This window comes from Lacerta agilis, chromosome 9 (genome assembly GCF_009819535.1).
Source record: "Lacerta agilis isolate rLacAgi1 chromosome 9, rLacAgi1.pri, whole genome shotgun sequence".
Classification (NCBI taxonomy): Eukaryota; Metazoa; Chordata; class Lepidosauria; order Squamata; family Lacertidae; genus Lacerta; species Lacerta agilis.
In genome coordinates, this window is record NC_046320.1 from 20,264,717 (window position 1) to 20,287,567 (window position 22,851).

A 22,851-nucleotide genomic window follows, 5' to 3' on the forward strand; every position below is an offset into this window, starting at 1 on the left:
TCCTAGCTCCAAGATTCCAGATAATGTTTATAAATCAGTCCTTTCATTAAATGCCAGCACTTGCTATTTTAAAAATGGTCTGGAGATTACAATGCTCACAGTTGACAATTTATTGGATAGTAAATTAAACGGGAGAAAGTTAGACCTTGATATTGAATCTCGATGTGAAATAGGGTTTCAGTAGATTATTTTCTTTAGCTATCTGGATGACATGATAAGGGAACAGAACAAGCCCACAACAAATCCAGAGCTATCTGATATTTTTTCAAGTTTATCTCCACTATCTAGCATTTAACCTGCTTTGTTGATCTTCCAAACACAACTGATTAGATTAATAGATATGATTTTTCTAACCTTATTGAGAAGACAATAAAAAGAAAGCTGTGAAACTGAAAATCCATTAATACTGGATGATAAATTAAGTAAGCATTTCAAAAGAAATAAGAAAAATACATTTTGAACTAGATAAATTGTCTAGGACTGTAAACCTATACACATTAGCCTGGACGTAAGTACCGTTGAGTAAACATTTATAGTGTTACAATATAAATAAGTATACATAATACCCAGAGACAGAAGACCTAAAAGGAATTCGCTTCACTTAGGGTGGCATGTTGGACATGCTCACAGTAAACTCTTGAAATTCATTGTTGTCAGGAACTTAAATATATTGATTTCAATGGGTTTACACTGGGTATGACATAGTTGGACATCACCCTTGATATCCGACTAATCTAAAAACTGAGCACTTACCATAGTGCTCAAAATCTAACTCATAATGACTTCATTGAAATAAAACTGTCATAGAAGTAGCGTGACTAATTTTGAATTCCTCTGATCAAGTGAATGCAAAGAGCCTAGAGGATATAAGGAAGTCAGTGATAGGAGCCTGCAGGACCATCCCAAAATAAATATTAGGCTACATAATATACCATACTAATTAATTTCTATTTTCACAAAGATGAAACAGAGACTTCTTAAAGAACAGATGTCACATTCCAGCACAAGGTAAAGAATGCTTAAGCCCATTGGACCAAAGGTCTTAAGTACACCTAATTCTCTGCTGCAATGTAGAAAGGCACCTTAGCGGAGGGGGGGGGGGAGAGACACCCTTTTCTTTTTCATTAGATTAATGAGCATATAATGTATTCAAATAAGCTCTGTTTATTTTAATGTGCTTCTGAATTCCAGTTAGAAACAATGGATTCATTCAGGCAATGTCAAGTTGAAATCAAAGATAATCCGTAACCCTGCAGTTTAATGAAGAATGCAATAATACCAATCAAATGACAGAGAGATAGAAACTGGAAATTTGACTCTCACGTGTTGTTCTTTTGGTAGTAGGAGGGTCCCCCCCCAAGCTAAGTGCTATAAACAACTAAGTGGTTCTTTGAGGATGTATTTTGATACCTCAGCCATTAAGTCATTTATCACTGCATACCCTTTTGCAAGACCAGCAATTGCTGGGGCTAACAAACTTCAAAAAGTCCATAAGGGGCATTAAAAAAAAATCTAATCACTACTTAGGAAAAACAGCCATAGCAGCTGCTTTGGTTGCCATCAAGTCCCTTGGCAATGTTCATATTCTCAGCCCAAATGATTGCTTTGGGCACAGACGCTCCCAAACAGTCATGTCTCTGCAGCTGGAAAGATGGACAAGCCGAAAAGCCCCTTCTATCTGCCAAGCTTGCAGGAGGGCAAGCTGTTTGACAAACTATTAAATAAATCAACTGCAGAGGGGAGGAAGAGGAGAACATACAATGCACTTGACATCCTAGGAAGGAGCTCACCATGACTTCACACATTCTTATATGCAAGTTAATGAACTGATGGAAGCAGCCTAGAAGCCTTTCCTCTGGGAGGAAGGCTCCATGTTGGAGAGTCAAGAGTAACATCTAGCCATTATCCAACATTCAGATGAACTTAACTTACTTTGTTTACTCAGAAGGGAGATACGAGGCTTACTTCCAATTTCCAGTAAGCATGCTTCAGGAAAGGTGAAATGGTCAGTTTCTTTTTTTTTTTTAATTTTTTAATAAACTTTATTACGTAAATACAGAAAAACAATCAATAAAATATGCATTCAATAAAAAATACACATCCTTTCAGCCTCAACAGAAAAAAGAAAAAGAAAATAGAAATTTACAAAGCAAGTTTGGTTATGTCTTACATAAAGAAAAAATAAAAATAAAAATTTCCTTCGCAATACATTGTCTATAACAAAAAAGATAAAGTAATGCATTCCAACTTCAAAGAAAACATATCCTTTACCTTAATTTCTATTACCCTTTAGCAGTACATATCCTTATCTTATTTCTTCTGTCTATTTATATCTCTTCTTATTTACTACCTCCTTCTTCAAAGCTTCCACTTGTCCTGATCCTGGTGCTCATTCTAACACTCCTTTTACCACTCTAAAATCTTATACTCCCATTTCTATTTCATTCTTCTTTCTTCCCTTTCTTCTATTTACTTCTTTGTTCAAGATACAGAATATCTAGAAATGGAGCCAGCATTGGTGAAATGGTCAGTTTCAGCTTTGGATTTTTTACAAAATTTAATTGAGTTCTCCACGTTTCCAAGTCAGTCTTTTTTTTAAAAAAAAAAGGCCTCATGGAAATTCATCAGCATTTTAGCTCAATTTCTCCTAAAATGCACATTTTTTGTATGCATTTTTCTCTAATATACACATTTTTGCAAAGCAGTGTCCCCTAATTTAATGTATTCTTGTATTTTAGAATCAATAATCATGAATTTATATGCAGACTTTATCCTAGAATGTACACTTTGGAAACACTTTACTTGGCTGGAGAATTTCATTGCGAAATTCAGAGAAGTGCAAAATTCAAAGAATGGCTGTTTTGGGTCGCACATTACTTTGAAAAGTGTAAATTAGGGAGGTTCACCTTTAGCTGTGAACTGAATCAAATTTCTACCCCGTCCCTAAGTATACCAAGCCAAGCCTATACCTGTACATGCCTATACAGATACAAACCCCATTGGTTTCAACAGGGCTTAACAGGTAAGCACATAGAGCATTGTAACCTAATACACACACACACATATATACATACCATAAATCCCTCTGTATTTTACATAAACTAAACCATTCAATATTCCATTATTACATCCATCAAAACTTATTTACACTGTTGAATTTATCTTAATGCTGCCAGTGTTTTCAAGTGTATACCATTTCCTTCCATATATTCAATAAACATTTTCCAATCTTCTCTAAACGCATGTTCTTGTTCTCTTATTCTATATGTTAAGTCTGCCACCTGTGCATATTCCATCAGCTTAAGTTGCCACTCTTCTTTCGTTGGGACCTCAATCATTTTTCATTTTGGGGCTAACAAAACATGGGCTGCAGTGGTGGCATACATACCGGTAAATAACTTTTTTTTTTACACCTCAGAATTCCTGTCTGAATTAATAATACTAATACTTATTATTATTATTATTATTATTATTATTATTATTATTATTATTATTATATTACTTATACCCCACCCAACTGGCTGGGCCTCCCCAGCCACTCTGGGTGGCTTTAAACAGGATATTGAAAACATGATAAAGCATCAAACATTAAAACTTCCCTAAACAGGGCTGCCTTCAGCTGTCTACTAAAGGTTGGATAGTTGTTTATTTCCTTGACGTCTGATGGGAGGGCATTCCACAGGGTGGGTGCCACTACCGAGAAGGCCCTCTGCCTGGTTTCCTGTGATCTCACTTCTTGCAGTTAGGGAACCTCCAAAAGGCCATTGGCACTGGACCTCAGGACTCTGGTGCTTTTTTCAATCATTTTTTAATGATTTTTTTCAGTCATTATGGATTTTACCCTTTTACAGGTCCATAATTATTTCTTCATTAGTCCTCAGTAGCATGACAGAAGGAAAATCAGGAGCAATGCTTTCCTCTCTTTTCAGATTAGAAAAATGGAAAGTGTCCATAGAAAAGGCCAGATGGCATTAAATTGTTTTAAAGCACCAACCAAATATGTCCTTCACTTGGACTAAACTATTTTCCAAAAGCAGTTAAAAGTCATGGATTTGGAAGGACTGCTTCAGAATCCAACCCTCTTCAAGAAGATGTTTCAGACATAACACATGCAACAATTCAGCCCTCGTGTCTAAATTGCAGTGTGTGAGACATACTTTAAATGCCTTCAAATGTTGAGCTATAAAAGATTCCTTTTTTATGTGACAAGTTAAACAAGTTATATGGAAGAAAATTTTGGTGTGTTGTTTTTACCACCATGGAGGAAGAGATTTTAATTGTTTCAGCAGGTATCAATACGGAGTAGGTGAGAGAAGAGCCCAGAAAACAATCTCAATTGCCAAATAAAGAATGTGAACTATTGGAAAACTATGTCACCAAGCAAAAGTAGCAAATGGAGAGGGGGAAACCAACATTTTATGCTATCATGGGGACTGTTTATTAACTTTGCAGAAGTCAACACACACGTAGCAAAGTAGTTAAATAAGCTTGAAGCTTTTAATCTCTCCTGATATTACAAAAATAAGCCAAATGTAGTAGTTAGATTTGAATTTTAGTATGAAGTTTTTCCTATTCTTTCCTGTAGAAGTTGTAAAAGATTGGTTTGACTTTATGATCTGTATTTCTTTTCTCCTGTAAAAGAATTCTCATTGTACCTGATTTTAGAAGAGAAATAAAACAATTAGGTTTTTTTTTTTTTTTTTAAAAAAAGTATTACCAAATTAAAAAGAAGCTGTGAGGTAGTCTGATTAGCAGGAGAATATCTGAATTTAACTGATAACATTAAAAATTTATCCAGGCATTTGTATATAGCTAACAGATGTTAGCAAGGACAGGTGGTCTTCTGTGCTCTTTATAACACACCAGATTTCTATCCATTCTGAGGATTAATGCTAAAATAACAAACCACTGATTAGACTGCAGTAAATAACAAAGTTGATAGATTACATTGCAGGCTTAAAAACAGCCACTAATTTCCTTACCCGTACTTCGTTAAAAAAACTTTTTCCATGCGCTCATTTCTGAAAGCTTTTATAAAGTTGAGATTTTATTTCCTCTAAAAGATTATTATAAGTAAGTGTGTGTGTGTGTGTGTGTGTGTGTGTGTCCACGACCTAGAAAATAATTTTATTTGCTAAGCTGTCATAGCAACTGCACACTGTTCTGTGCCTCATTCAGTGGGAAAGCAGTTGGGGAGATATTACTAATGCTGGCATCCGTCTGTCTTGAGAGACAATGGCCATCAGGTGTGCTATCCGGGGGTAAAGTCAAACCGCAGGAGAGTGCCTGTTGTGGCAGTAGAGACCAATACAAGAAAGACATGTTTTATTGCAGCTGGGGCAGATGAAGGTGCCCGGTTTTGCTGTTACAGGTACACCATGGTGTTTCTTCTCTCTGTGCTCCTCCCAGCGGTTTAGATTACTATCCAAATGCTCATTAGCAAGAATGTTTATTCATTTTAGTCCTGGGCTGAACGTTCCCCAAGGAGATCTTTCAGTCACATTTGGGAAGTGGGGAATTACTTCATTATGTTTGCATTTGGCTGCCTTGTGGTGGGTAGCAAAATAGCAATATTGCTCTGTCTAGCAATGTGGAATCACAAAAAGTGTGTTCTTGGGGACGGGTTGGCCGCCACAGGAGCCATCCTCCCATTTGAAACATACGCCAACAGTTATCAGTTGATGGCCATTGAAAGGGGGTGCTGCTTGCGCCCCCACCACTGCTAAGCCCCTTCCCTGTATCTTTTGTACTTAACTCATTTCCTGCCTGGTGCCAAAATATTCCCGCCTCATTTTTGCTAGCTGACAGCAGGGAGCTTAAAATGTTTGTGTGTATTGGGAGATGAGAGATTTAACAAGCCTAATGGATTTACCAAGAGCTCCATATCAATCAGCTCCATGCTGATCCAAGTGTAGTCATAAGCCTGAACAGAACTTGTCCATATCGATAAATTCTGATCAGGCTTGTGACTACACTCTCGTCAGCACACAGTCCTTTCCCCCAAGTTCTCCCCACCTTCCCCCAATTCCTGTGGCAGCTGTTTGTCTCTAGAAACAATAAACCAAACCAAATCACCGCAAACTGGCTAATAGATATAAAAGGGGATTTACTAGAAAATAACTAAATAAAGATTGGTACTGTCAAGACCATGGAATAAATTATATGCACAGGGAATGTATCAGTGTCTGAATAACTGAACATGGCTAAGTATGGAACAATATTCTGGTGCCAACAAGGTGGAAAACAGTTTGTATGAGACAAACAAAGCGGGGAGTTCTTCAGTGGGTCTGAGGTAAACACCACCCTGGTGAAATGAACATGGATGGGAAAAGGATGGAATAAGATGAACTGCTCTTCAGTAGGTCCTTATGTAGCCACCCTCGTGACGGAATAAACACAGGTGGGCAAATAACCGAAGACCTGTCCTCCGGATTTGCAACAGGTTTTGCCACAAAGCTTCATCAGTTCAAGGCTGTATAATGCTAACAAATTCAATAGGAACAGTAATAATATTGTTTTGCACATGGCCTTGTAATATGTTTTTGATTGTTTGAATGGTTATGAGTCAATCTTTAGTTAGTTATTTTCTGGTAAATCCCCTTTTATATCTATTAGCCAGTTTGTGGTGATTTGGTTTGGTTTATTGTTATATTCTTATCACCACTGTGATACTTTGTGTAGTCTGTCTCTAGAAACAGACAGGGCCATTAACAAGCATCACAGTTGCTTCTCTGGTTGAAGCGGAGAGAAAGTGCATGGCTGCCTCTTCCTATGACTTGAGCAATCTCAAAGCTGTGACAAAAAAGCGAGGTAATACACATGGTTCTGCTATTTTTTAATCATAGAATTGTAGAGTTGGAAGGGACCATGCGGGTCATCTAGTCCAACCCCCTGCAATGCAGGAATCTCAACTAAAGCCTCCATGACAGATGGCCATCCGACCTCTGCTTAAAAACCTCTGGTGTGCACCTGTGTATATCATGGGATTTTTGACTGCATGGACTTTATGCGTGGTCCAGTTCACATATACACACCAAGCTGAATGAATCCTTCCTGCACTGGTGTTATCCAGTGTTGTTACAATTACAACGTAAAATATCTCAGAGGTGTTATGGGTCCCAGTCATGTAAATCTTACATACCGGTATCCACCGAGAGAGAGCCAGGGCCTGGATGCATTAAAGTTTATATGACAAACAATAACAAAAGCCAGTATACTGTACTTTTGCTGTGATTACTTATTCCCTCATAATAATGATGTCAGTGCTATCAGCTCAGCTCAGTCACCTCTCCTCCTTTTTTGAAGTCGAGAGATGTGTGTCTTTAGTACACATTCCTAATATAGAGACTTGTTTCATTGCACTGAGTGATTCGACTATGTGGAACCAGTGACTCGGTAATATTTTTAATCTATTCTAAAATTACCTTATCATTTAAATAGATGGATTAAAGCTTTTTTTAAAGCAGCTATTCATGATAGCCTCAACAATTGCCTTGTATTTTGACATTTCCAGAGATTCGGAGTATAGTCAACTTTGTTGTCCACATGTCATATTTCTCTGACTTATACAGTGTCCGTCAATTCAGCCAGAGAAACTTACCTCTTGCACTCTAAACAGTCTTTCTACTGAACGTGATAGGCCTGTTCTCATTTCCCCACCATCTTTGAGTGGTTGCCCTTTGGCTGCTGTCAAAAGGTGAACAGTCACCTCCAAAGCACCTATGTCTTTTAGATCTCCAAATAAAACTAGAGCCTGGGTTGAATGCTGTATCATAACCGGTCGCTTCCCTAATGTTTCTCATAACTAATTTCTATTGCGGTGTGGCGCTAGGACAGTTCCAGAAATCATTAAAGCAAATTAGCTACAATTTTGTCCATCTCCAGCTTATCCTATATCCCAATCGAAGACACAATCAGTAATGGGTTTTCCTGAGATTTGTACAGCATGTTAACCATGTAGCCATCACCAGACCCAAGCATTGTTTGCACAGCAATGCGTGCTTGCTGAGGAATAGCCACACATGTTCTGAATCTAGAGATGCCAACTTTCATCCAGCGCCTTTAGCTATCTCTTAAACAGCAAGTTGATCTGCAGCAATTAAACAGGTAATAATGTATAGCTCAATGTCATTAAAAAAAATATCCCCTGCTCTTTTCAATATACCAAACCTATCTTAAAGGCACAGGGGCAAACTAGGCTAATTTATTTCAGGCTGGTTGGCAGCTCTTTCTGTTAGGTAGGGTAGAGAAAATGGTTTAACCTGTCCTCCCTACCACAAATGTGATCTTTCCCATGAAACAAGGTATATGGTTTCTAAACTGAACACCTTTGCTATTTGAACATAAATAAAAGAAATAAAAGGAAAAGGGAAAAGTGTAGAAATCTCTACAATTTATTTATTATGTTTAAAATGATACGCTCCATTTTTAAAAAAACAGAAACAGAAACAAAACAAAACATGATCACAAAAGCAAAATTAGATCTACTAACAATATACCGGTAAGTTAGAGCTAACCCCAAACTGCTTGTATTAGAATTTTTGAATGATTTTGAAAGGAGGCGGGGCAGAGAAGGTGATTTTTTTTTTTTTGAATTTTCTAGGGACAGAGTAAACATTTTTTTGGGGGGGGGAATATTCACTCACATGGTCTCCTTTCAGCTTGCTACCACTTTTTTCTTCTTTTTTTCTTGCCCAAATGCCTCTGAGCAGTGTTTCAGCCACTGCAAAAACAGCTGTGTAAAGTGGAAGCAGATTCCAAATCAAACCTAGTAGCAGCATAAGAAAGAATGCTGGAAGCCCAAGCCTCTCTGAAAGCCTGGCAAAAAGGCCGCCATCTTTGCCATTCACCTGGTCACGCCAATAAAGCAAGCTGTGCCATAATTTCTTATGCTTCCAGCTGGGTCAAGTGGAGGTCGCCTCCCCAAACCATCTTTATTCAGCCCATGTTCTGCTGTTTTGAATAGTGTACCATCCCATGCAACCAGAATGCCAGGTTTTCAGACATCAGCAGCCAATGTCACACCCCTTTTCGTACTAAGGATCCCTTAATGACCATTCTCTTAGCAGTAGCGTTGCCTTTAGTGTCAGAAATATACCAGAAAATAGTGGCTTTGGTTGCTGATACAAGCCCAAATTGCAGCTTTTCAAGTGGGCATATAAACACAATGGCATCAAATGCTTGGCACCGAACAATGAGTCACTTTGTAGGCCTGTGTCTCTGATGTTGAATGCAGTTACGTAAAGAAGCCATTTCAGAATTTAAAAACCTTGGAATAGCTCAGAAATCAAATTCTGCATCGCCAATTTCATGTGATTCTAGCTCAGGGGCAGCCAACCTGGCGACCTTCAGAAGTTGTTGGACTACAGTTCCCATAATCCCCTGAGCATTAGCCATCTTGGCAACAGCTAATGAGTGTTGCAGTCAGGGCCGGCCCACCTGTGAGGCAAGTTGAGGCAACCACCTCAGGCGGCAGGATCCACAAGGACATCTGATCCCAATGTAGATCTTTATTCCCTGCCTTGTTCCCGATGTAGAGCTTCACTCACCCCTTCTTCCCTGGCGGGGAGGGGAGGTACCATTTTGTGGCTTGCCAGTGTGGTGGTTAAGAGCGGTAGACTTGTAATCTGGTGAACCGGGTTCGCGTCTCCGCTCCTCCACATGCAGCTGCTGGGTGGTTAAGAGCGGTAGACTTGTAATCTGGTGAACCGGGTTCGCGTCTCCGCTCCTCCACATGCAGCTGCTGGGTGGTTAAGAGCGGTAGACTTGTAATCTGGTGAACCGGGTTCGGGTCTCCGCTCCTCCACATGCAGCTGCTGGGTGGTTAAGAGCGGTAGACTTGTAATCTGGTGAACCGGGTTCGTGTCTCCGCTCCTCCACATGCAGCTGCTGGGTGACCTTGGGCTAGTCACACTTCTTTGAAGTCTCTCAGCCCCACTCACCTCACAGAGTGTTTGTTGTGGGGGAGGAAGGGAAAAGGAGATTGTTAGCAGCTTTGAGACTCCTTAGGGTGGTGTTAAAGCGGGATATCAAATCCAAACTCTTCAGGTGCTAAAATGTATTGGGCCGTACCTGGTTGTAATCCAACAGAATTTGAATGGTACTGCTGCATTGGCTCACTTTGTTATAGCTGATATGAGCAAGACTGTGCTGTTTTGACTAGACCTTGCCAGCATACTTGTGTGTCAATTGTTCTAGCTTGACTCTGCTATATTTTCTCCTCTCATTTCCTTATCTTATACATGTTTCCCAGGATAGCCCTCTGGTCTTACAGTCTGACAGGAATGTAACAGTGAATGCAAGAAACCACATGGGACAGTTAACGGGACAGCTGACTGTAGGTAAGTCTTATTCTCTAATGTAGCTTTTGTGTATCATGTTAACATTACAGACACCTTTTCTTTTAAATATAGTGTGTAGCAGAAAGGATGCAGGAAAGGATTATCCAAGTTCAGTGCACTCTAAATGTCCTTATTCCCAGGTAGCTAGCTGCAATTTTAGCAGAATTTAGCTCTGCAACGGTAATTCGATTAAAAAGATAAATCTATCCCAACAAATAATTGATTGGATAAAATGAGGATTAACCCTATTAGAAAATCTTATTGCCCTTCAACCTTTTTGCAGGCAGATTAATCTAGAATTCTTCTAGCCTTTTTGTAAAGCTAGTTATAATTTTCATGCAACAGCAATGGTACAAAACGTGTGGGAATTATTTGCTAATATCAGAGGATTTTCTTTTATGATTATGAACACAAAAACTCACGGCCTCTTCAAGAAAGAGGGAAAACATTCTGAGCACATTCTCAGTAAGATACTGGGGAGGATAGGAAGCCTTTGGAATGTATTTCCACATATAGTGGGAATGTTGTTCAGAAATACAAGCATTTACTTTTAGACATCATGTGTTGTATTGCAGACTATGCATTGGAATGCATGTAAATATCTGTGGGTGTGTAATAACAGGATTTCCAAATCAGAAAGCTTGTTTCCCTCTCCAATTTCATGAATTATAGCCAAAATAATTAGCGCAGCGCTGGAGATGAGAGCCACAGTGTCACTCTAACAGTGGTTCTGCGACTTTTGGGATATATTAGTGCAGGGGTCAGCAAACTTTTTCAGCAGGGTGCTGGTCAACTGTCCCTCAAACCTTGTGGGGGGCCGGACTATATTTTGAAAATCTAATACAAGCAAATTCCTATGCCCCACAAATAACCCAAAGATGCATTTTAAATAAAAACACACATTCTACTCATGTAAAAATACACTGATTCCCAGACCATCCGCGGGCCAGATTTAGAAGGCGATTGGGCCAGATCTGACCCCCGGGCCTTAGTTTGCCTACCCATGTATTAGTGGATGAGGAAATAACTTGGCTCTTTGAACAACAAATCATCAAGTGATCGGATATCAGGTGATGCTTGTGCTATGTCAATCTGCCTCATTATCCTCTATTGGTTTGGAGTGCTCTTTGTTCTTCTTCATTTACAGTTACGTTTTATAATGCTGAGTTAGTATGGTACTTTCACAGGTCTCCCCCCCCCCCAAAAAAAAGAGATACAGATTTTTTTTTTTAGTAAGAAGAATCTTTCAATTCTGCAGAAAAACACATAGAAAACTTTTACTGCATATTTAAATAATGACCTCCCTTGTGAGCATATGCCATGCAGTATGTTATGTTTTTATTAATGTTCAGGGAGAATTGTTATAGTTCATAATGTTTTCTATCATAAATCATCCTCTGATGTCAGGCTACTGTTCTTTACAATTCTGACAATCCCAGTTGTCCCAATTCAGTTGCTATCATTGCAGTGGCTTTATTGTAATGTCATCTTGGATATTTTTTTTAGTGGTCACATGACATATTAAAAGGATTGCAATATTTAGTTGATTAATCTGCTCTTAAGAGGCAATACATTTCTGTGTGTTTCAAATAATGTCAACTATTTTAATACAAGTACTTGTAAAAAAAACTTCAAGTGGTAGGTATAAACTTAGAAGCCAAGTGCAACATATGTGTTCATCACCTTAAAAGCAAAAACAGTGCCCTTTCCCCCTGTTCTTCGGAATTATTATTTTGTTCGTATGGAAACATCTGCAGATTAAATGGATGAGTGAACTGATTGAAACTTATAACAACTAACATTTCTAAAGCAGCAGATCTAATTGATACCAAAAGATCCGTCACTAGACTGATGGTTTTTGACTGGTGAGTTTTGAAAATTACAACAAATAATCATGTTCTATAAGCGATCTCCTAAATCCAAAAACCTTAGCCAATTAATGAGCAGAGAAGACAATCGAAAATACAGCAAGGGTTCGTTATCTATGCTAGCCTTCGATTGACTTTGGAGAGACAATGAGTTGAGAAATGAGACCAAGGGTACAAATTGATGTAAGAATGTAATAGACAATATGTAAAGAACTACACTTTTAAGGACAAAAGTGGAAAGGACCTAACAGAAGCAGAAGACATCAAGAAGAGGTGGCAAGAATACACAGAGGAATTATACCAGAAAGATATGGAGGTCTCATACACCCCAGGAAATGTGGTTGCTGACCTTGAGCCAGACATCCTGGAGAGTGAAGTCAAATGGGCCTTAGAAAGCCTTGCTAACAACAAGGCCAGTGGAAGTGATGATATTCCAGCTGAACTATTTAAAATTTTAAAAGAGGATGCTGTTAAGGTGCTGCACTCAATATGCCAGCAAGTTTGGAAAACTCAGCAGTGGCCAGAGGACTGGAGAAGATCAGTCTACATCCCAATCCCAAAGAAGGGCAGTGCCAAAGAATGCTCCAACTACCGCACAATTGCACTCATTTCACACGCTAGCAAGGTTATGCTTAAAATTCTACAAGGCAGGCTTAAGCAGTATGTGGACCGAGAACTCCCAGAAGTGCAAGCTGGATTTCGAAGGGGCAGAGGAACCAGAGACCAAATTGCAAACATGCGCTGGATTATGGAGAAAGCCAGAGAGTTCCAGAAAAACATCTACTTCTGCTTCATTGATTATGCAAAAGCATTTGACTGTGTCGACCACAGCAAACTATGGCAAGTTCTTAAAGAAATGGGAGTGCCGGATCACCTCATTTGCCTCCTGAGAAATCTCTATGTGGGACAAGAAGCTACAGTTAGAACTGGATATGGAACAACTGATTGGTTCAAAATTGGGAAAGGAGTACGACAAGGCTGTATATTGTCTCCCTGCTTATTTAACTTATATGCAGAATACATCATGCGAAAGGCTGGACTGGATGAATCCCCAACCGGAATTAAGATTGCCGGAAAAAATATCAACAACCTCAGATATGCTGATGATACTACCTTGATGGCAGAAAGTGAGGAAGAATTGAAGAACCTTTTAATGAGGGTGAAAGAAGAGAGCGCAAAATATGGTCTGAAGCTCAACATCAAAAAAACTAAGATCATGGCCACTGGTCCCATCACCTCCTGGCAAATAGAAGGGGAAGAAATGGAGGCAGTGAGAGATTTCACTTTCTTGGGTTCCATGATCACTGCAGATGGTGACAGCAGTCACGAAATCAGAAGACGCCTGCTTCTTGGGAGAAAAGCAATGACAAACCTAGACAGCATCTTAAAAAGCAAAGACATCACCTTGCCGACAAAAGTCCGTATAGTTAAAGCTATGGTTTTCCCAGTAGTAATGTACGGAAGTGAGAGCTGGACCATAAAGAAGGCTGATCGCCGTAGAATTGATGCTTTTGAATTATGGTGCTGGAGGAGACTCTTGAGAGTCCCGTGGACTGCAAGAAGATCAAACCTATCCATTCTCAAAGAAATCAGCCCTGAGTACTCACTAGAAGGACAGATCCTGAAGTTGAGGCTCCAGTACTTTGGCCACCTCATGAGAAGAGAAGAATCCCTAGAAAAGACCCTGATGTTGGGAAAGATGGAGGGCACAAGGAGAAGGGGACGACAGAGGATGAGATGGTTGGACAGTGTTCTTGAAGCTACTAACATGAGTTTGGCCAAACTGCGAGAGGCAGTGAAGGATAGGCGTGCCTGGCGTGCTCTGGTCCATGGGGTCACGAAGAGTCGGACACGACTGAACGACTGAACAACAACAACAACAACAACAAAGAACTACACAACAATTAGAGCACCTTTATGTGTAAAATAAGAGCATACATTAGGGATCGACAGGAAGTCCAAAGTGTGGATACATATTTTGGAATGTATCTTTCTTGTTTTCTTGTTTTTTTCATTTTCTTTTCTCTCTTTTTTCTTTTTTCCCCCTTTTGTATATTATCTTTGTATATATTTTGGGGGAAAAACATAGGTTAACAATTTTGTTAAGTGTTATAACGATGTTTATTATTGTAACATAAGAAAATTAATAAAATAAATAAAAAATGAGCAGAGAAGACACTGCCCACTTTTGAAAGGTTACACAAGTAAACATCTTAGTTTCTCTGATCATCTCTGTTAGCTTTTGACTCCTGCTGCCAGACGTATGAGGTCCAGGGGAGGGTGTTTATAAACCTCTTTTCCTTCAGATCTTCCCATGGCCACTCAAGAAAATTACTTAAGACCCTACCTTGAAAAAATGCCAGTATACTATAGGACTGTAGCAAGACCTTAATCCTACTCTCTTGATTATCCCTTTCTTTTCCAATGAGGGTTTTTTTTTTAAATTGAGGGGGGGGGGTGTCTCTCACTGTTCATTATCTTGTTTTCTGCAAAAAGCCTTTTTGAGAACATATAATGTATCCCTTTACATTTCAGATTAGGGGGGGAAAGGCCTTCTCAGGTAGGAGGTCTGGAGCCTGCTACCTCTCTCTTTTTTAGAAATGAATTGCTGAGCTTCCCCCCCCCCCCACTTCATCTGATGAAGGGAGTGTTGTTTCGTTCATATAGTTATTCTACCTGAGGCATGGCAGTGTAATATGCAAAGACACAGCATCTGTGATGACTGACCTAAACGGTTGTGTCAAAGGCAGCCAGGCATGGTGGCAGATACAAATGGATGCAAATTAAGCCAGCACCTTTCCTAGCCATTTTGCACTCCCTGCTTCTGGTAAATACATTACTTAAACATTTAGCTCCAGTGGTATTTAAAGCTAGGTTTCTTCTGACACTCCATTGAATTCAGAACAGGGAAGCAATCTGAAACTCAGGTTGAAGGAATGGCAATTTGTTGAGTTTTACCCTGTAAGTGACTAAATGGGTACGAGAGCACCGTCCAGTCGGCTTGACAATACAGTGTTTGCATTTAATCCTCTAAATAGTTCAGATGCTTGAAAGCAACACATGTTCTCTTGTTAGTCATTACTGCAAACACCTGTGAACTATTTAATTAGCCTTCGCAGTTGGTGCAGATTGTCGGAGGAGTCTACTGATTGAAATGTATCATAGTTGCATTCCATTTCACTTCCCTTGCTTTCTAGTTCTGGTGAAATCTCTGCAGGGTCAGTTTGCTTTTCAATAGAATCAAGCCCTCAAAATTTATTTCAGTCATCAGTGCAATCTGGCTGTGGGGAGGTATGCAGGCATCTGTAAACACCCTCTAAAACTCGGTGCAATCGGATTGCAGTTGCAAAGGCTCCTGGGATTTTTTGCTGGTTTTGCACCATTTTTGCAGTTTTTCTGCTCTTTTGGGGGCTGGACAGTTGTTGCTGTTTTGCGGTTTTCACACTATTTTTCAGTTTAAATCAATTTATTTAATTCCCCCCCCCCCGGCACCACACATATACACAGCTGTGCACGAGTTGAACGCAGCTAAGTGAGGAGATACCTGCACATAGTAACACCTGTGATTTCCACAGCACGTTGGGAATGTTCAGAGCACTTTGTATATCGCATGTAGAAGACCTACACCAAAACAGTGCACTGAGACATACTTTTGTTCAGTATGCGAGCTAGCCAGTCATGTATTCTGTATGGCTCTCCCATTCCATTCTCCCCCCCCACCCTATTTTCTGTTGTCCTGCCCCACCTCCTGCCAATCAACTTACTGTGCCCAATGAACATCTTCAGTCATCATTGGGCTGGGTTTTTTGGGAGGAAGTGTGTTCTTAATATATTTTTGTTCCCCAGTGCCTCCCACATGTGCTTGGATGATGCTGTTTCGCGATACATAAGGATCCACATTCAGAGAATGACTTCACTAATAGCATAGCAGATCCTTTCTATAACTGGTGCTTTATATAATCTGTGGCTCTGTAGCTATCGTCAGTGAATATAGATGAACTATTCTTTTCTTCTGTATAACATTTTGCTGCTAAATAAAGATAACAAAAATTGGAAGGAAAAAATCCATAAGGGCATTTTTGCAAAAATCCCTAGCTGATTTCAAAAGTCCTTTCTGGTGTAGCCTTCTTTCTCCAGTAGTAGCTAGGTGCATCTAGGAAGCTCACAAGCAGAGCTTTAATAATAATAATAATAATAATAATAATAATAATAATGATAATAATTCAACTATTTGCTTCTAGTAACTGATTTTCTGAAGTATATTTTCTCTGAATATGGGAGATTCCGTTTTGCTATCAATGCAAAAAGCCACTGATATGCTGCAACCATAGACTCACCTTCCTGGGAGTAACTCCCATTGAACTCAGTAGAACTTCTAAATGGACATATGTAAGATTGTGCTATCATCCTCCTTGAGTTTGCCTCATTCTCTTGGAAAGCCATCTAAGGTTGTGGCCCTTTCTACATCTATCAGGAGTTAATTCCGTTTGTGTACAGTTGATCCTTTACATGCATTGTATGAAATAAGTGCAATCGTATGAGTGATGGACAGTAGATTTCAGCCAATTATAAGGAAAGCTACTTGATGGTAAGAGCAGTTTGACAGTGTGTGTAGAGAGAGGCTGCGTAAATGTTGATACAAGATGGGGTCAGATGGGCATTGGTGCTGGTTGACTGTCATCATAAGGTGAGACATAAGACATAAAAACATAATAAGAGCCCTGCTGGATCAGACCCATGGTCTACTAATTAGCCCAGTGGTCAACCTGATGCTTATGGGGACCCCACGAGTAAGCCATGAGCTCAACAGCCCTTTACCCAGCAATTGGTATTCAGAGAGAGAGATCTGATAGTAGTACACAGCCATCATTATGGGTAGCCACACCAGACCAGGTTGTGGTTCACAGTTCTGTGTTCTGCAGCTTGTGCCCAAGAGGTTGGCGATTGGAAGTAAGCTTTAAGAATTTGAAAACCTATGTTTTGTTAAACGTGGATGCGGTAGATGGATGTAGTATTAACAGAAGCAACAGAACCTGGAGAAGATTGGGGCTGAAAGACCAGGGGGGGGGAGTGTAGATACATGGAGGCTAAGTTGTAAGTGGGCACATTGTGTGAGACTCCTGAAGGCTACTGTTTACATGGCAAAGGATAGAAATTAAAGCTAGTGCCTCTTAAGAGCCAGCGTGGTGTAGTGGTTAAGAGCGGTGGACTCGTAATCTGGGGAACCGGGTTCGTGTCTCCGCTCCTCCACATGCAGCTGCTGGGTGACCTCGGGCTAGTCACACTTCTCTGAAGTCTCTCAGCCTCACTCACCTCACAGAGTGTTTCTTGTGGGGGAGGAAGGGAAAAGGAGATTGTTAGCCGCTTCGAGACTCCTTAGGGTAGTGATAAAGCAGGATATCAAATGCAAACTCTTCTTCTTCTTCTTCAGTTAAAGTTTTTTTAAAGCTTAGAATTACATTTTAATTCTTAAATGTAGACCACCGTGAGCACTGGAAAATGTGGAAACAAAATAGTTTAAATAGATAAAAACATGGATGGGGGCAGAAAAATAATTTAAAATGTATGGGGATAAATATGTGATTACTATTCTCATACCCTGTTCTTCATTCACTCATTTCAGGGTAGGGTGATGTGTTGTTTTGAGGAGCAGGCTGCCTGTTATTTAAATGGTGCAATGTGAATCGATGGCTTTGGGTATTTTTCTTCTTAATAACAGCAAAGCTCTGCCTGCTATTACTGTCTAGTACTAGTTGTGCTGATGTTATCACCGTGAAAATTGCAGGTGTATCTTCTCTCTGTACTGCTTCCTTGGGCTGGGCTATGTTGAATCCGGGTTGTGGGTGGTGTGGAGGGAGGAACACCCAGGTGCATAATCTGGGGAAGGATATGTGATGTTTGCGTGGATGTTAGCAATAAACGCATTGAGAAGTATGTTAAGAAGCCTTCATTTTGTGTAATGAAAGCCTGGCTTTAGTTTATAGGTCTGTTATAAAAGTCACAATAATGCAGAGATTAGTTCCAGTGACTGAGCGGAATGGGCACAGAGGACTGGCTTAGCATAACAATGCCGGCAAGGCATTGATCATTTGGTGGTGGCGGCGTTGTGCTCAGAATGAAGTGGAGGAAGAATCCTAATGCTGCGCATGCTTTTCCTTTTACATTATTCAGTTGGTCCACTGAAATTAAAAGACCTATCTCACAGTAGACTATGATTATTCAGTAAGAGGTGCTTAAAGTGATGTTCAGAACATCCTATTTCTGGACACTCCAGAAGACATGCATCTACAGGTGAGATTTATCAGAAAGAAGGGAGTGGTAAAGGAAACCTAAAGCTTTCCCATATTATTGTGATCACTCTGGCATGTATTCTGCACCAGTTACACTGAAATTCCACAACCTCGTCCAAGCCACATCAGCATTGTTTTACAGCATGGCTGCTCCTTGCTTCACCAACTCATATATATTGTTTAGCATAGCTGATGCTTTTATAGGGGAACCTGCACTTCGTGCATTAGGAGAGGGGAGTTGCAGATCAATTTGGATTTAGGAAAACCACCTCGAAAGCAGGGGGAGGGGGGGTCAATCCTGGTTGAGTTTGAGAACAATATTGGACAGTTTAAAAATCGGCACTTGATTTATTATTGGAATCCTCTTAAGCACCGATAGCAAGTCGCCGACAGAAAAAGGTTTAATAAGGATAAAGTAGGCCTACTTATTTTTCTAACTTCTGAGACCCCCTCCAAACGAGAAAACAAACATTATTCAGGTAGCACTGAATCTGTTTGGGGTGATTTAATACACCTCTTCCAAAGACCTTCCATTTAAATGGCTTGTTTCATATATATTAACTGCTAATGCTTAGCTACTAGGACAGATGCTATGTGACTGTCATGACATTCAGAAAGCTGCTGCCGGGCGTTAAGTACAGTTAAATTATTTCCAGCATCTGGCTCTATAACAAGTCTCCGACAGGATATTAAATTTTTATTTTTGCTCTCTCTCCGCCCCTTCTGACATTCAGACATCTCATTAATTTTGGCAAAACTATATATCCTACATGCAAACGGGAGAAAGCCGTTAAAGAGGGCAAGTACATTTAGTGCCACGTTATAACTTAACATTATATCTGGAGAACATGTTGTCATTCCCACATGCCTCCGAATTAACCTTTAAACTGTCATTGGAAAACAGCTCTCTGGGATGTTAAGATAGTAGCAAATGGATATACATCACTGTAAAAGGATTGCATTTACTTATTCTGTACGTGCATCTTTCTAGTTAGGGGGTGGGAGGAATTTGCAACCCTCCGGATGTTGCTGTACTAGAACTGTCAGCAGCCTTGAGCAATGTCTGTGGAGATCGTGGGAGTTGCATTGGAGTCCAACACCATTGGGAGCATACCGTATTGGCTACCCTTCACTATCTAGTTTTCCTTCCACAAAAGTACAGTGCTTCCATATTTGTTTCTCTGTGTGGTGAACCAGCTCCACACCATTATTATTATTATTATTATTATTATTATTATTATTATTATTATTATTATTATTAGAATCCACTTCTTCAAAAGAAATTATCCAAGGCCACAAGTTTCTTATTCTGGAGACATTGATCTCACACCGTGTTTTGTTTTCCCTGCTTTAGTCTAAAATCTTCTACTTCTTTTTCTTTTTACTGCAGTCACCCTGTATCTAAATGCAAAGTCAGTTGTATAGCTCAGTTCATCCACCAGTAGCTATGGATGAGTTTGGTGCAAAAAGCAGTCTCCACTTTGCAGTGAAAAACAATATGAATTGTGTTTTATTTTAAGCAGCTACTAATATAAAGCAGCTGGTGATGTTGACATATGTTGGTTTCTGTTTCTATAACTCAGAATAGTTGTGCTGCTTCATTATGTTTCTTTAAGAAAGTAGCTCTGAGAGATTCAGTTCTTCCCTCGGTCTTTATATAAAGCATGGGTAGGCAAACTAAGGCCCGGGGACTGGATCCGGCCCGCGGACGGTCCGGGAATCAGTGTGTTTTTACATGAGTAGAATGTGTCCTTTATTTAAAATGCATCTCTGGGTTATTTGTGGGACATAGGAATTCGTTCTTCTTCTTTTTCAAAATATACTCCGGCCCCCCAAAAGGTCTGAGGGACAGTGGACCGGCCCCTGCTGAAAAAGTTTGCTGACCCCGGATATAAAGGCACAACCTCACTCTCAGAGTTGTCTCAGAGCCAATGTGGTGTAGTGGTTAAGAGCGGTAGACTCATAATCTGGGGGACTGGGTTCGTGTCTGCACTCCTCCACATGCAGCTGCTGGGTGACCTTGGGCTAGTCACGCTTCTTTGAAGTCTCTCAGCCCCACTCACCTCACAGAGTGTTTGTTGTGGGGGAGGAAGGGAAAGGAGAATGTTAGCCGCTTTGAGACTCCTTCGGATAGTGAAAAGCGGGATATCAAATCCAAACTCTTCTTCTTCTTCTTCTTCTTCTTCTTCTTCTTCTTCTTCTTTGTTTCAAGATCATGTTAAATGGCAGTTATACAGCCAGTCTGCCACCAGCTGATCTTCCTGTTGATACCTTGTATATAAGTCAAGATAGTTTGTGTACAGTTGATCCAATATGCAATATGCAATAATGTGAATTCCATTTTACCTACCTTTAAAACAAAACTTTACCACAGAAATAGAATTGGGCAGTGGTGGGTGGAGGGAGGGAATGATTTATTGACAGATTTTCTTTAAGATTTATGTCCTACAATTCACCCAGAAGTTACAGGGCACGTTACAGCAACACACAACAGGGGAAAATAAAATGGGGCAGCTCAGTTGGTAGAGCATGACCCCATGTTGTTCAAAAGATCCCTGCATTGCAGGGGGTTGGCCTAGATGACCTTTGTGTTCCTTTCCAGCTCTATAATTCTATGATTCTAAGTTTAATGTACCGGGGGTGGGGGCTAGATAAGAGAGGTCAGATATTATATATGCAGCAGCCCAATGTCTACTTGTCTCAGAGCAAGTACCACTGAACTAAACAGGGCTTACTTCTGAGTGGACATGTATCAATTTGTTTTGTTTTATTTAAGCAATGGATATGCTGCTCAGCTAAAACCATCTCTAAGCAGTGTAGAACAAATACAACACCAAAGAGATAAGAATTGGTTAATACTCTAAAATCAGCATTCGGTGAAAAGCCTGCTGGAAGAAAATGGTCTTCATCAGGCACCAAAAGTTCAATAGGGAAGGGATCTATCAGACATCAGCTGGAAGGAAGCTGGACCCACAATAAATTTAAAAAGGCAAAGGACCCCATTACGGTTAAGTCTAGTCAAAGGTGACTATGGGGTTGTGGTGCTCATCTCGCTTTCAGGCCAAGGGAGTCAGTGTTTGTCCACAGACAGCTTTCTGGGTCATGTGGCCAGCATGACTAAACCACTTCTGGTGCAACGAGACACGGTGTGCTCTGGCACACGGAAACCCCACCGCAGCAGTACCTATTTATTTACCGTACTTGCTCTGGCATGCTTTCAAACTGCTAGGTTGGCAGGAGCTGGACCAGAGCAATGGGAGCTCACCCCGTCGCAGGGATTTGAACCGCCGACTTTCTTATCGGCAAGCCCAAGAGGCTCAGCGGTTTAGACCACAGCTCCATCCGTGTCCCAGACCCGCAATACTGAACACACAGCTCCTGTATGTCATGTATCCAAGCCACGAGGAAGCACCAAGAGTGACTCCTCCCAAAAAATTGGCACTGGCTATTCAGTTTTTGCCACTCTCATAACAATCATCACAACTTTGTGTAGCTAGGCATTGAGTAAGTCTTCGTTTTGGCTGGAGCAGAGGTTGTAGCCTCTGGCTCCCCACTCCCCAGTTAAGGGTGTCCCATTAAAGATATCCACGAGGAGTGTTTTCTGTCTGATGCCCAGGTGGGGGCTAGGGCCATAGCACTCCTCCAAATAGGGTGGTATCTGTATTTTATGTAGGTCATAGCCCCCCCCCCCCCAAATATGTGTTTTACCCTTAGATGCACTCCCAGCAGTCAGACTGTAGTGGAACAATTGGCTTCACCCAATGCCTATGCCAAACCACTCACATCTGTAACCAATAAAGTTGTGGCCTATTCAAACTCCAAAACTGTATGCTGTTATCTTATCTCATTCTTCATCACCTAGGGAACTGCAGGGTCATGGGGCTTTGGCACACAACCAGCTGTGAAATGAATGATACTGACTGATCACTGCATTTTACTAGCTACTTCTAGCTGGTTCTTTGGTTGCTGAATTTTAAGTTGATCAGGTTTCGTTTCAAAAAACATGTGTGTACACACACACATCCACTGAAAGCTTTCTGAAGCTTGATGTTGATTGCAAGACTGGAGCAGTCAAGTGATGGAATCAGAACAGAAAAGGTTAAGGAATGCTTAATGCAAGCATATTTCAAAACCTCAAGCCTTGTAGTGAAATTCACCTTACAGCGTTAGAGCCGCTAGCAGGGAAGGGATCGACACCACTATTAGCAATTATTTTTGAGAACTCAGGGATGACAGGTAAGGTCTCTGAGGGCTGCAGCAGGTCAAACTCCATACCTATTTTCAATAAGAAAGAAAGGGGCGAAAAACAAGGATCCGGGGATTACATTCAAGTAAGTTTAATTTAACACCTGG

The 22,851-nt window shown here is 40.4% G+C and overlaps 1 protein-coding gene across 2 annotated transcripts in view; it reads left to right on the plus strand.

The window, feature by feature from the left end:
* SGCZ (sarcoglycan zeta) overlaps window positions 1–22,851 on the plus strand; it is a 543,025-nt gene that overhangs the window by 466,403 nt on the left and 53,771 nt on the right. For both annotated transcript variants that reach the window (XM_033160661.1, XM_033160662.1), the window contains one exon: window positions 10,253–10,340. In XM_033160661.1, coding sequence (XP_033016552.1) covers window positions 10,253–10,340 — 88 coding nt within the window. The remainder of the gene's footprint in view (window positions 1–10,252; window positions 10,341–22,851) is intronic.